The sequence below is a fragment of the Battus philenor genome, unplaced genomic scaffold (genome assembly GCF_028537555.1).
Source record: "Battus philenor isolate CCGP_79_NKW_IND1 unplaced genomic scaffold, ilBatPhil1.0.hap1 SCAF_24, whole genome shotgun sequence".
Lineage (NCBI taxonomy): Eukaryota > Metazoa > Arthropoda > Insecta > Lepidoptera > Papilionidae > Battus > Battus philenor.
In genome coordinates this window covers 8146798-8162884 of record NW_027181687.1, presented here as the reverse complement: position 1 = coordinate 8162884, position 16087 = coordinate 8146798, and the positions used below count along the sequence as shown (strand labels likewise).

At 31.7% G+C, this 16087-nt stretch overlaps 1 protein-coding gene across 1 annotated transcript; it reads left to right on the top strand.

The window, feature by feature from the left end:
* The first annotated feature begins 393 nt into the window (after positions 1-393).
* Positions 394-12122, top strand: LOC137924550 (uncharacterized). Its single transcript, XM_068767940.1, has 15 exons — positions 394-1032; positions 1381-1528; positions 3431-3560; positions 3978-4153; positions 4843-5017; positions 6219-6356; positions 7271-7390; positions 7851-7982; positions 8252-8319; positions 9147-9326; positions 9560-9638; positions 10197-10292; positions 10616-10692; positions 11082-11163; positions 11482-12122. Exons 1-15 carry the CDS (start codon positions 746-748, stop codon positions 11997-11999), a joined length of 2406 nt encoding a protein of 801 aa, XP_068624041.1. The 5' UTR covers positions 394-745; the 3' UTR covers positions 12000-12122.
* Positions 12123-16087: the final 3965 nt, after the last annotated feature.

The window sequence follows — 16087 nt, the reverse complement described above, 5'->3', positions numbered from 1 at the left end:
AATATTATTAAATATGTTCTTGTATTGTGGTATTAAGAATGAACGAAATTTAATAAGTTATAATGTTGTTATTTCTTTATTAGTTTACATGTATATTTTTTTTCGAAAATCCAAATAAATATACAACAAGATAAAAAATTCAGCGTTCAATGCATAAACTGATGTACAGTTTAGTTTAAGATAATTTGTTACATGATTTTATATAAATCTGAAACTGAGAATCTAACTTATTTAATAACCGAAATTGTATTAATTTTAGTTACAATGCGCTAAACATAAAATTAAGAAATAAAATGTTGTTTGTTTTTATTTTCATGTACATTTATAATTGGTATTGGCAATAATCATTAAACGCTGTTTGACAGCACCTCGTTTCACTTGAGAAAATGGCGGTTGTTGTATTAGGAAATTTTGAGCTTATTCTATCAAGACACAGTTTGTGCGAGTGTAAAAGGAAAATTTAAACAGAGAATAGCATTTACAGTTATTGTAAATTAGATTTAATATCACATATTCTATTAGATAGATTCGAAAGGTTTAAAATAAAAACATATTTTGTTTTATTACAAAAAGCGGTATGGGACTACATTTATTTACGAAATAGTTCTTCGATAAAATTGGTGTTAATTATGTTTTAGTGTATCAGTTACGTTATATTTCATTGTTAAAAAGTGATAGTATATGTGAGTTTGTGTTATTTGACTAAATAGCTTTGAAATGCACTTATAGAAGTTTTCCCACTAAAATGGATGAGACCGAAGAATTTAATACGCTAACGTTTGAAAAGAGGCTTACCCAATTAAAAGATACTCAGGAGAGTATTCAATCGTTATCTTCTTGGTGTTTAAAGCAGCGAGATCATCATAAAAAGATAGTTTCGAGTTGGTTGAATGTTTTGAAAAGAGTAAAGGTAGAGCAAAGACTGGTTCTGTTTTACCTAGCCAATGATGTAATTCAGTACAGCAAAAGAAAGAATTACGAATTCGTTGAAAGTTGGGGATTAAATTTACAAAAAGCTACTCCATTGGTCAGGTAGGTTGTGTTGATTGTTTTGATGTTATAGTTAACAAGTGTAATTCATTGTTAGTAAGTTTAAAGCTATGCTTAAATGGAGAGAAAAAAAGAAAGATGCACTACCGGCTAAGTGTCCTAAGGTGACATTTGTTTTTGCCAAGGATTTTGTATTAAAAGCCTGAATAATGTTGTTTTATTTTGAGTGGGATGTAATTGAATTTGTAATTTTTCTTATTACTTAATGACTCAAGTAGAGTTTCTGTTATTCCTCCACCTTTCTTCATTGACTATACCAAAAAAACTACTTACATTTTTGTGGTATGTGGATTTTAAATTGTTTATAATATATAATATAATTATTTGTAGAGATGAAAAAGTCCGCCCAAAAATACTGAGAATTTTCAAAATATGGGAGCAGAGATCAGTTTATGATGATGAGTTCTTATCAGATTTGACTGGCTTGCTCAGTGCTGGGGCTACTAAGAAGACTGATGATGACCCATTGGATTTTCAAGTAAGCCTAAAAAGTGACAAATTTAACTAGTAAATAATTAAATTGATAATAGCAATTGATAGAGCTGAGGTTCATTCTTGGTCACCTTGAATGTGGTATAGTAAATGGTTTAGGTGATAGACCAAGTGTTGACCTAATTTTTGTGACTTAAACCAATGAAATAATAACATAACAACATACTGCCTTCTGAAAAAACCAATCCCATTTATTTACTGTAAAGATAGGTAAATTTTATTAGACTAAGGCTACATGTCCCTGTATACATTATATTCATGTCTATTTCAGTCAATGCTTTTCTCAAAGATGCCTTTAGTTTCCCTAAATTATTATAATGCTTTTAATTACCTATATTTACATAATCACTGAATACAATTACAAGTGTAATTACTCATAAAACTAAAACTAAAGTAATTTTTTACTAGCACAATCACTATTAAATTAATTTAAGTCAAAATGTATTTAAAATATCTACCTCTATTTTTTATGCAATCCTTTGGTCCTTGAAGCCATGCTCCCATTGCTGCATGAACCACATTCAATTGTATATTTTATTTACTGCTTTTCCCAAAGATAATTTCAGGCTCCTGAGATTTTTATGACCCATATATCTATCTATGTATATATAGTCCGTCATTTATTCTGTTTGAAGTGAAATTACTTATAAAATTAAAGGTAACACCTCTTTTTAAAAGAATAGTTATCAACTTAAAATTAATTTAAGTCAAAATTTATTCAAATTGTACTTCTCTATTTTTGACACTATTCCTTTAGTCTATGTGACTTCGCACTGATTGCTGCTTCGTGAATTTGCTTGAATAATATGACCCTTATCACTGTTATGTTAGAAGTTAGTCTGATAGGGAACCATTGCTGGGTCAGAATTTATCACCTAGCAGTAGCATATAAGCAATTTTGTGTTATACTGTGATCTTTCAGACATTACACTTTGTAATGTCTAGAAAAATTGCAAGGTTAAGAGTATGGTGCATCTTTTATTATTAAGAATTTTTTTATATGGCACCTGTTATTGAGGATCTCCCATACACCCTGTCTTATTTTTGGGCAAAGGTATTTTTTGTCTTTAACACGTTCTCTGCCAATGCGGTCAGTTCTGACCGTCAGCGAAGTTTCTCTTTAGGCCTTTTAAAGGTCATAAACCTGTTTAAAATTTACTAGATTCTTTTTTTTGTTTTGTTACTTGGTTATAACAAAAGTCAATTTGAGGCATTATTTATGGGAATAACATTAGCAGCATTGACCGACATGGCCTGGACAGGAAACTGCATTTTTTTTCTCAGCATAGAATGTGTTAATAACTATTTTACATTTCTTGTTTCTTGTCTTTCTCTTCTATCAATCTTCATATTCATGTATTACAAAATATTTCATTCTGATTTATCCTTAATTTCCTTTGCATTGCCTCTCATCCTCTCCTCAATTATCACAGTACAGGATTTTTATCAGTTTATCACAGTCTTTATTACTGTAACAATTTAAGTTTTATTTCTACCACAGATGTTATATTTATCACTATACATTGTTTTATTTTGCTTGTTATTTTATTATTCTATTTTGATACCTGCAATTATACTTTATATTTATTCTTTATGTAAATCTGCTTATCTGACCCTATATTAATCCTAACATTTATTTCTCAAAATTACTTTTTCAATAACCCTCCTGCAGTATTTGAGGAAGGTCATTCTGCATTTTTCTTCTTTTATTATAGAGGTGATGCTTGTCTTCATTTTTTCTTCCCAACCGGCATTCATATTCAAACCAAAGTCCTTCAAATGCAGGACAGTTGGCTATTATTAGAGTGTAGAGACTGATCATCACATCACTGATGCATTACATCCCGCATGCAATGGATTATGTCTAAATTCTTTTTCTAACTTTTAGCCACAACAACTAGTAAACAAAATAAAACAGTGTACAGTATTAGAGGCAGATACTGATTTAAGGTTGAAATATATTCATGAGAGCCACCTGCAGCTATCTGATGCTGATGCATTACGGGCTAGTCTTAAAGGTATGTTTTTGTTATATATTGTACATAAGTATTAACTATATTGTCTTCATATAAAACAACATAATTACATTAAACATATATGTGGATGATTTAAAAAAAAACAGTAACTCTGAGGCTTTTTTAATTTTCTTATTATATATTTAATAATTTAATAGCAACACATTATTAAATTGTCTGAAGGTAGTATATCAATAAAGGTAAAAAAATTACCCTCATTTTGTATTAAAATGAATAACAATTTGTGAGTTTTAAAACTTATTCAACTGTCTTCCCAGAAGTGCAAACCCACTATTGTTTATTACTTGATCAGTGCTCAACTGCTATTTTTGCCCACTCTGTGGATCCTCAGTGACTGTGAGCTTGTCAGCTGTCTTTATTGTTTAATGCGAAAGAATATTAAAAATGATCACTTTACAGATAGGAGTAATAAAGATGATGTGGAGAAAGAGCTCAATGAAGGAATAGCTTGTGTAGAAAGATACACACAAGCATTGCAAAGGGAGATTGTTGCGCGGGAAGCTCTTTTGGCTTTGCTGGCTTCTGCCAATCAATACTACTCAACACAAAGAGGAGAAGTTAAAGTTGTTGCTTATGTAAGTAGTTTTTTTTACACTGCCCTGCCACTAAATGCTGAATAATTAATAATTATTTATCAAAAGTTCTTTTGTTTAATAAGAAATTATAAAGGCTGTTTTAATGAATAATACATAATATGAAAAAAAAATGAATAAAAAATAAACATCTAAAATAGTTTTTGTGGTTCTCCATGAGATGTAGATTGTTGTATCATTCATACATTCGATTTGGTATAATTATCTGTCTCACTCACCCACTGGCATTCTCTGAATTTTCCAATGCAGAAGTACTTTCATCAATAAGCAACCACTTCAACTTAAAATAAACATACATTAAAATATATATATTTAGAGCAATAATTTTGGATATTGTACTGTCTTTATGTATGTCCAATATTGTGAAAAAGTGATTTATAAAGTATACATGTTTGATTACATTTTATTTTATACTTAACTATTATCATAATTTTAGCAATACATAAAGTTCAATATCTATTATTTATTTCCGATTTTTTGTGTAAAATAAAACAGTATTATTCATTAACAAATCAAATGAAATAAACTTACAACAAACAAATTTTTGTAAGTTTATTTTCAACATGGGTTATCTAATTAATTTCATATATAGATAACTATTTACTATAGTGGCAACAATTAAACTATTTTCTATCAATGAATACTTAATCAATCCCTAATAAACTTTATAGGCATATAAAACTTTCGGTGCAAGAGTTCGTGCATTAAAACGGAAATTGGATGAGTTAATACCAACACTACCGGATCCAGCGCCATCACCCCCTCAGAGGGATGAAGATGTACCCTCACCTGGTCCCGACGAAGATTTGGATTTGCCCAATAATGCGGACACAACTGACGACGACAGTGAGTACTTAAATTACAATTAACAGCTTCTCATACCGGCCTTGTGTTTGTTTTATTGCAAAACCACCTAAACTGACATACAATTCCCAAAAATAAACGTCAAGCCTAAAGCACGTGATATGATAGGTAGTGGCGAGAAATTTTTAATTAACCATTACTTACCTTATTTTGCGATTGTACTGTTTGCATTTTATGTATGTTTCGAATTTGTTGGTGCAACTCTTTCTAAATTAGTGTGCTGTAAGCATGCTTTATATTGTTGTAAATTGCGACATTAGCAGCCATAACTTAATAACAATTAAAAAATAAAATAAGAACCATATCATCTTGAAAACATAAACATTTCATCAACATGTGGACTCTCCACAGAAGTGATTTGTTATTTAAATATTTTTTTATTTAAGTTTTACTAGCCCTACTGAATTGTCAATTATTTTTAACATTATAAGAAACGTCAGTAGTGAGGCCATGAGATAGCTATCACTGGCGCCGAGTGATAATTTGTTGAGAAGAAATTGAAAAGCCGGCCACAAACTTAACAGTTTTTCCTTTTTATGAAATTCAATAATGTTTATGCATTATGATATATACTTAACAACAACTCTCCAACCTACTATCAAATACAAACTTAAATGCTGCCATAAGATTTATTTAATAACATACTTTAAATGTTAGATTTACAATTGAGGAGAAGTAGCAGTCATATTATATATACATATACACAAAACCTTAATGGATTCATTAACTTTTTAAAGACGAAAGTTAGGCATTATATTTTGGTAAATCATAATTTCGGCTTGAAGATGATTCATAGGACATACTGTGTGATGCATTATTTTAGATCCCTGAAAACTTTTGAGTTTATGGGGATTGTCCAATCAAACAATAGTACATCAAAATTAATCCCTAGTGCTGTTTCGCTCACACAGTACCTACCACATGCAGACCTGTGAGGTCTTACTCCCCCAAGAGTTGTACTATGCAAAATATACAGATATAGGAACAAAATAAATATATATATAACAATATATATATATGTATATATATATATATGTATATATATATGTATATATATATATATGTATATATATATATATGTATATATATATGTATATATATATATATATATATAAGAAACGACGAACGAACTTTTACTTAACGACATATGTCCTACAAGTTTTAACTATTGCATTATTTTCAGTATCATACAACATTGACCAAACATTTAACACATCATTGGCAGCTGATGGATCATTATATAACCTGGGCTTGTCTTCATTTCTCACATCAGAAAATCCTTTGTCGATTTTTAACGATTCAGAAGCAGAGCTTAATAATAGTGAGTATCAAAGAATATCTTCTATAATTATTTGTTAGTAAATTCCACTGGTTGTTTTGTTGCACAGAGTTCATGTAACACTTTTTCAAATGCAATTATATGAAAGTGAAAGAGATTTTACTGAGGAACATCTGTGTACCAATAATTTTAAACAAGCATTTATACCTGCTATTAGGGTGACCGGAGAGTAATGGCGTTTCAGTCGAAATATTTTACAGAAAAACTGATAGATTTTTATTGCTATGGCATTGAACATTTGTATACTAGATGTCAAAAGGTTGTTGATAATGAAGGTGAATAAATTGTTGTTAAATTATTTCTATTAAAATTTTGATTAAAATGTAGTGGCGTGAATTTAACTTTAGAAGACATTATATATATATATATATATATATATATATATATATATATATATATATATATATATATATATATATATATATATAATGTCTATATATATATATATATATATAAATATAAATATAAATATAAATAAATAAAATTATATTATTACATTAAGAGAAACAAGTGAATTTTTTAAAATTTGTTGACTTATTTTAGACACTTCTGAGTAATTCTTTCAGACTATTTAGTTATTACTGATCGGTGTTTTGAATCGGAGTTGAATTTTTTAAAAATGTAATATCACGAAAACGAAAAGAAAACTTGAGTAAATTTATTTTGTGTATACAATTATCAATTCAAATTTTTTTGGGTAAACATGCATCACAAAAGCAGTTAATTATTCCTTTTATTTTAAACTAACTTCTTTTTTTCAAAAACAATGAATTGAAAAATAAAAATAATGAATGAACTGATTTAAAGTATCACTATTTTTTTACTACATAATATTGAATACATTTGACGTACGGCGTGTAAGTTTTAGTGTACTTAATGTTATATCTGTTTTACAGCAAATAAGATAGAAGTAATAAACAACAGGTCAGACGAAAAGCCAGATTTTAACATCAATGATTTTTTAAAAACGTTCGCTCCGAATGGGAGTACTGTAAATGCTTCAGACAATAATTCAGGTAATAAAAGATCAATAAAATATTTTACATTACAATAAATGGCTTGTCATAAATGTGAACACAGTTTAGTTTTTTTTTAATTTTCACTAGCAACAATTTAAACTAATTTGTTTTTTTTTTAATTTTAATCCGCATAAAATCCGCATACTAAATAAACCTTATGATTATGTCTAAACAAGAAGGATTGATGTCTAGTATTCTAGCATTAATATTACAATAACATTTTTAATGTATTAATTCTAGAACACTTTTCACAAGCGTTTGAACGAATAATCACTAGAGATTCGATCAAAAAAATCAATAAAAGACTTATTTAGTTTATTAGCAATATGTGTATTTTTGATTAATGAAAAACCTTTGTGGTTTTCACATATATGAAAAGTATATTTTATTTACTCAAGTAGTTTTTTCTACCATTCCTGTGTTAAAACTTTATACTAACATGATATAATATTTCTAGTGACCAGCGCAACGATATCACAGAAACCACAGGAAGCTTTACCGGGACTAGACCTGCTCACACCAGAGAGTACCGGCAATCCACCTCCACCAACTTCGTTTTATGGTAGCAATACAATTGAAGTTCTGAGTGGTAAGTATTATTTTCTTATACAATTTTAAGAAAACCTTAGACAATTTTTTATATCTTTTGTATATATTTTTATAGATAGTGTAGTATATACTTAAATACCAAATTTTTTATGAAAAAACATTTTAATTAGCCATTTTAAATTAGTATAATTAATTACATCTCATAGGAGTTTTGAATTTTTTTAAGTTAATGACTTGGAAATGTATGGCCTATAACAACCAAAGATGAAGTAACTTACAAACAGTTTATGATTTCCTGTATTATTTCAGATGATCCAGATCAACCATATATATCAGAGGGTGGTGCTCAGTGGAATAATAGTTCATGGAGTATACCTGTGAGTAATACTGAATGTAAACGTAAGGCATAATTATTATACAAGATAGAAGCGTTGCTGGAGTATCTTCCGCCTCTTCTCCCAGCGGTAACGTTTTTCGAATTGGTAGTAGAGTTATATCAACCAGGCAATAGCAACCAGCCAAGCCGACGTTCGGCCCACTGGACGCCCATTGTGTTGGAATACCAAGCGGGTATTATCGACGAGTGTCAGTCCTCGCCGAGGTCCCCTCGTGGAGTTCCCTGAGCTTAGTCACTATGAAATGTTCACCGAAGCAATCTAAGAGCTCGGTGGACTTCCAATCAGGTAAAATTGAACATGAAGCGGCCCCAGCCGAGGCTTCCTAGAGCTCGAGCCCTCGAGCTTTACTACTTTAAAAGAGATCTTAGTCTAGGCGCACTCTGTGTCCTGCCACCTCATGCCCGTGAAAACTGCAAATGCTATTTGGGCAACAGTAAGAGTCAAATCCAAAAAAAAATGTTAAAAGATATTTAGCGATTTATACAATTTCTTTGTATTTTTTTTTATTTTTCATCTGCGTCACTAATCATAATGGCACGTCACTGGTTAATAATTTATTGTTCTACAAGCGCTACTACAATTCGTATAGTAATACATAATTGTTATGTATGAAAAGTCTTATTTTAACTGTATAGACTTTCCCATTAATCAATGTCAAACCGAAATGAGATTAGAATAAGTTGTAGCTAAAACCAGAAATTTAATTAAAAGTTAAATGTGAATAAATGGTTTGACAAGTGCTATTCTGAAAAAAATTGTCATTGCAATATTAATTAATTATTAATTTGAGTTTAAATGTTTTGCAGCGGACGAGTCCTCTAATGGCACGCGGCTCGTTTGCTGATACGCCGGAGTCCCCACCGGCCGCGCCATTGCCGCCCCCGCCTTTGCCCAACTTGTCTTCGCTCGCAGCACCCACAATGACCCCACTGCCCTCCATGCCCACTATACCCATGATAAGCTCACTATCTGACTCTTACACTCAGGTATACTTCTATAACGCTTGTATCATAAAAAAAAAACTCTGTGGATATTGAAATTAAATTTTTAATGTTATATTCAATAAACTTTGTTTATTGCTGTATCTAGATTCCTTTAAAACAACCGTTAAAATGACTGTGACTAAAATAATTGGTTGTTTTTGGAAAAAAAATACAACTTACTGAACTCCCTCGAACAAAGATTGTATCGAAATGTTCAGGCTTAACTTTTGTTGCAGGAAGTGGCCGCTACTGATGTGGATCATAGAGGCGTATTACCGCCGCCACCACCGCCTCCAGTTCTGCCAATATTAAGTCGTGAGTATAAGATATATTATAACAAGCTAGCAATGTATAATAAATTCCATGCTATAATGACCAATGGCGCGTTTAAGGTCGTCGTTGGGACCTTAAGGTTTTATATAGGAGACCACTGATCAGCAAGTGTAACATACTAATTAAATTTATAAAAAGTCTTTAATTTCAATTAATAATCCTGCCACGGCCGCGAGAAGGACTATTAGAGATATATCTGATATAACCATGTTGTGTCATGATGTGCCGAAATTTTTATCACTTTTTGATCTAAAACAGTTTTCCAGACTTTTTTCTCATACACCGCTTTCAAAGTTTAGATAGTTCCGGTTGATACGTATATTTATATTATATTACCAAAATTCGACAAAAATGCGATTTGATCTAACTGCAAAATCTATCGTTGATAGGTGAAGTGAAACCAACATATTAGTTCTTCAAACTTTTTGTGAACTTTGGATGTGGTCGGTATTAAGGATTTAAAATAATTAACGTTTTTTTTTAATATTTGGGTATATATAAAGACGTAACGATTGTATTCCTGTTTAAATCTTGTTTCAGATTTAGAAGACATTGACCACAGATTGTTGTCTAACTTAACTAACATCACTGCACCGGTTACGACATCGTCTATACGGCATCCTTCTTCACATCAAGGTAACTCAACAAATCATTTAAAAAAACCAGGTGTTCTTATATTTATTTCATTAATTAATAAAATTATTATTTAATTTAGATGTTTAAAGAGGTGAATGTAAGGCTCATTTGTTGTCAATTAATGTATGGTATACCATACCATACCATGGTATGCCATCATGTGGTATACCACAATGTGATAAAATAGTAAGAAAAAGCGATTTAAAAATTCCGACTACTGCATATAAAAACTATTTACTATGTGGTCTTGCAGACTTTGTACCGCTAGAACTTGCTAGCTTGTTACTTGTCAATGATAACACTTTATAATAATTGGTTTACAGATGTCGACCACAGAAATTTAATATCATTGACACACCAGTTGCCTTCGCAAAGATCTCATCCCAGTAAAGTAGATCAAGTAAGTCAATACATTTGGTACTTAAAAATAGATTTATACAGATTTGTCACTAATAAATGAATACATTCAATAGTAAATAAAATTTGAATGAAAAATGAGTGATTTTTTAGGAGCCAATGTTTGTCTGCTAAATCTTCTATTTCGGGTGTTTTTACATAGTGCATTTCAAGGCCAATCAGGTGCCACCGACTTGTTTTGTTATTAATAAAATATTTCAAATTTTTGTTGCCTTATTATTAATGGCCTCCATTATTTGGGGGATCAAACATTTGATTTATGACATGCAAGTCGTAAGTTCGACAAGGGTTATTATTCCCTGGTATATATGCTTGAATAACAAAAAATGCAGTATAGTTAGATAACCATATATGTCTTTTTAAACGTTCCAGGATTATAGAGTGCCGCCTGTAAACATACCTACTGATATTGTGGAAAGTGTTGATATGGACCTGTCTGAAGATGAAGATCATCGTAAGATATCATTTTTTCAATTTTATATATCGGTGTCATAAAATTGGACTCATAAAGATTTCGATTTTAGACAACTGCTTAAATGTAATGGAATCATTCAACATTCAATTGTTGTTAAGAGAATTTTGATCAATTTCTAATTGGAAAATGCGGTGTTATCGTTGTGTAATCTTGCAAACAATGTTACTTGTAATTATTTTTTTAATTTAGTAAGACTCTTTTTGAAATACAATTCTTTTGCAATTTTTTTCCAAATTTTAAAATCATTAAACAATGTTATTGAAGTATTTTTACATATATCAATTTAATGCATTCCAGAAACTTTGTTCACCAGTCAGCAGACAACGGATCATGGCAGACGACAAAGTTTTAATAACAACAAGGTTTTAGTTGGGGGCGACAACGGTAAAACCAATCACAAAGAACAAAATAATGCGAATCTTATCCAAATAAATAATTCACTTGATAAAATAAGGGAACAGACTAAATCAACACCTATGAACAATGCATTCGAAACTATGTCTTCCAACCTAAAACCATTCAATGTAGGCTTCAATGAAAGAGATGAGTCAAAGGAGAGCCTGTATGAAGAAGACCTGAGAGCCCGGGGTATGGAGAACAGTATAACCACGAGGAACCCATCGCCTCCGGAGTATGACTTCAAAAGTAACGAATGGCAACACCATCCTAGGCCGTTTATGAACCCGCGCTTCCCGAGAAACTGGGGCCCCAGGACTAATTTCAGGTCATCATTCATACCGCAACAATTCTGGCCCAGAAATGGCCCCAGACCACCTCCGAGGTGGGCGGGTCCGAGACCACAGAGATTTTGGTGACGTGTGGTGTATAGTGTGGCAGTGATGAAGACCTTTTATTATTATTTGCCGCACGTATTGCAGTGATGTAATTTTAGGTATATATTAAAAGATTTATTGAGACAATGATTATAAATACAACAAGATCTTTTATTAGTTAACGGCTGGACTTATTTTATTGAATGAACCTATGAAGGATTAGATTGTGTTATAGCTAATTCATACGAGCCGGGGTTGTGAGAAGCACTTAAGACTCATTTTTATTGGTCGTTAGCTCATTCTCGCATTGTTTTGAGTCTTCATTTATGACATAACAATGAATGAAATTTATTAGTTAGTGTTAAACCGCTTGCATTAGCGCCAGGATTCAGTTCACATATGTTTAGACGCTAATTGACGTTATACGGGATTAAAAGAGTTATACCTTTTTCAACTATAGTGCTACCGGAACGGCTGTACTGCACCTTGGGAAAGCGTTGCGAGATAGAGCGGCGAACGAGGTAAAAAGAGTGGGCGGCGCTGCCGCGAGCGTTGACGGTGACCTAACGAAATGGAACGGCGGATAAATTTCCCGTCTCGTTGCGCGCATACTTAAGGCGCGGTAAAGCGCTTTCGGTAGCACTAAAATGATTTCGGTTATGATCGTATGATATTTCCCGAACCCCGAATGCAAGCTCTACCAATGAAAATGAGCCATTAAGAGACCGCATCCATTGTCAGCACGACTAACCAAATTTTAATCACTCGGAGTATTAAGTGGATTTTTTATCCTTAATTCACAAGGATTTAGTTGTTTTGTTTTTATAATACGCAAAACCTTTTCTAAATAAATTAATGTATCAAAACTTTTAGTACATTGTCTTCTGTGTGACTTATACTTTTCATATTTAATTAAATTCAACCTTCAACTGAAAGTATAATTGGCTTAAATGTCATTGGATCGTTTTTAGCATTTAGAGCTAGCTCAAGAAATAAACAAAATATTTTATTATGAGATTATATTTTTATGTACATGACACTTCATTATTCAAAATTCAACCAAAATTACGTGTTTCCAGTGTATTTTCAATTAGAAAATATCAGTTTCTGTTTTAAAAATTGATAAAAAATGTAACGACACTAGTTGGCGACGATAACTGCGATGGTAAGATGTAAAAAATGCATCTGAAACGCTACCACAATGAAAGGGCGGGTAAAGATGAATGAACCATACTGTATTCGCCGGACTGAGACATCATGCTTTTTTAACCGTACTTTTGTAAGTAAGAGAAAAGGACAGATGATTGAATGCGAGATTGGTGGGCGTCAACAATTGTAAAGAAATGTAAAGATGCGTTTACATGGCTAACTCTATAAAACGTGTGGATGTAATAATATACCTGTTAAAGATTGTTTTTAAGAATTTAAGGAAAAAAATAATGACCTAAATAATTCAAATAAAAAGCAGGTTAATATCCCATATTTCATTCTAAATAATCCAAAAAATAATTATTATCTATTTCGGTCAGTTTCTAGGTTTTTACTTTAATAATAAATTTTCAGATGATCATTTATCATTTCAGCTGTAGGACACCCACTATTGGATATAGGTCTCACGTATTGATTTTCAATGTCTTATTGAAAGCTGGCTGGATACTCCCTTTCGACGACCTTCACAAGGCTGACGTTTTACTTGTGTCCACTAGGCTACGCCTGCTGAACCACGGTTTCCACTTCAGACCCTTAAGGTCTCAGCGCCCATCTGTCCTGCTAGCCATGTGGCTTGTTCTTTGCCACTTAAATTTAGGCTATGTCGGTAACTTTTATCATAGTTTCCGTTTTAAAAAATTTTGCCGGCACAGAAAAGCTTTTTTCTTCTGTTTTACCTCTATTTTGCACGCCCCGTATCCCTGTTTATAATTTTTAATTATATTTATCAATTCTCTTTCAAACACATAATTTTACAAGGGATTTGTTTTTAATTTTACTGCAGCCTTACTTCGTTTTTTAGTTTTAGTTGTATGAGCTTATTTATGGAATGTTCTAAGGCGCCGTCTAAACTTACTGAAATTGAATCGCCAGAAATTTCTCAGAGAATGTGGATGAACCACTTGTCTAAGACATTCCAGTTCATATTTTAATATAGGCTGCCAATTTTTTTACTGGGTATTATGATATTAATATAATTTTGTTGACTGCTTATAATATTTTCCCAGACTTGTTTTTCGAAAAGAATTGACGCACAATATGCCAGAGTGTAAAACTGTTGATTGATTTAAATATGGTCACAGGTGGTTAAATTTTTTTTTGTCGATGAAACGTATTTAATTTTTTTTCGTCATATTTCTGTATCCACGTATGGCGATAGATAGTGCATTTAATTTCATGACATGCAGAATTTGAAGAAGGAGCGTCCCGTAAAGATATGTATAAACGACCTATCGTTTTCCGGGATGACGAAAAATGGTACCTCAATGTCTTTATTTCTGGGTTTTCATATAAATTTGCCCTTGCTGTCCTAGAAGTGATATATATATATATATAATATATATAATATATATATATAATATATATATATATATATATATATAGAAGTGATATATATATATATATATATATATATATATATATATATATACATATACATATACATACCAAGTTTAAGGCAAAGGTAAAAAAAAAAATCTATTTCAAAATATAAGCCAACAACCAATCTGCACTATGATACAGAGACGCTGTCTCACTTTTGGCCCAATGTGCAAAGTCACGGAAGCTCAACGAGCCACAGAGAGGGCTACGCTCAGCATTTCTGTACGAGATCGAAAGTATCCAACACAATGAGGCAACATAGCGTGCAGAACAACTGGCCACTTGGCCGTTAGAGATGTGTAATGGAAACCACGGAACGGCATGAGCAGCGTAGGTTGTGGGCCACAAGGTAGACTCAGAATGTGTTGTATGCAGGCAGCTTCCGTTTTTTTTATTATTTGTTAGGAAGACCTATGTTCGGCAGTGGTCTTCTCTCCGCTGAAAGGATGATAAATCAAAAAACACCATGTGCTATGGTAAATACGTACAATCGACAAAAGAGCAAATGAACGAAACCGCGTCTTGGAAACCATGGATGTAGCCAGACATTGGCACATGTAAACGCATTCTTACCGCTTTACTAACTAATAAGGTGAGTTGTGGATTTTCTGGTATAACTCTGTCCGGCGAATACCGTACCAGAGAAAGATTTTGTAATTTTTCCTAAGAGATGTATATATATATTTACCTTTAGAAAACCTAGTCAAGAATTTATGAATTCAATTTCGAATCAGAGACTCAAATCTGTTTTTGTACAGTTTATGCAATAGTTTTGTATAGTGTATGAAATTTTAATTAAATAGGTACATAATTAACAAAGTTATATAAAATAAGCATGCTGTATATCAGGGGACCGAGACAAATAAGCGTCCAGTGAAACGATTGTCGTCGCAAATACTACATGATATCTGAAACAAAGTCAACTAAGCGAGTCCGAAGTAGTATGTTAAACTGTCGAAAGCGATTTTGAACCATTTTGTACAAAGTTCACGTATTGTCAGACTATATAATGGTTATACTTTTTAGTAAACCCTAGTTATTTTGTAAGTTTTTCGGTTATTTCTTATTATGTGTTTCTTTTTAAGACTCGTGATATGTTTTTTTTCTGTTTTTCATGCAAAAAAAAGCAATTTTTTATGTGGTTCCTATCCACCGCACAAAAACAGGTTTGAGTGTTAATGATTGTATATAAAAATAAAAGATACGTAAAGTATTTCCTTGAATGTTTTTATTATCTAGTTATTTATTGTTTAATACTCACGAGGAGTTCTGTTGTAAAAGCATGCATATTGTTTGTGTTTCACGTATTGGGCGCTTTTTGATTATATGAATGCTTATGAAGGAATTATTAAGGAATGTATTGAAAATTACATTTATTAATGTCCATAGTTATTAAGTTACATAGTACATAAAGACCATTATTTGGTTCGTAGTATATAATAATATTCAGCAGTTTTATTTATTGTATTATAGTAAATATACCGCACGTACGAGGAGAGATTGCATAATCGAATATATGTTTTTAGCCAAGTAATTACGGA

Bases quoted from the DNA above. Each gene is read 5' to 3' on its own strand.
- LOC137924550 (XM_068767940.1), top strand. From the start codon at position 746: ATGGATGAGACCGAAGAATTTAATACGCTAACGTTTGAAAAGAGGCTT. The intron at 1,033-1,380 runs GTAGGTTGTGTT...AATTATTTGTAG, and splicing joins AAAGCTACTCCATTGGTCAG to AGATGAAAAAGTCCGCCCAA. The intron at 6,357-7,270 runs GTGAGTATCAAA...TCTGTTTTACAG, and splicing joins AGAAGCAGAGCTTAATAATA to CAAATAAGATAGAAGTAATA.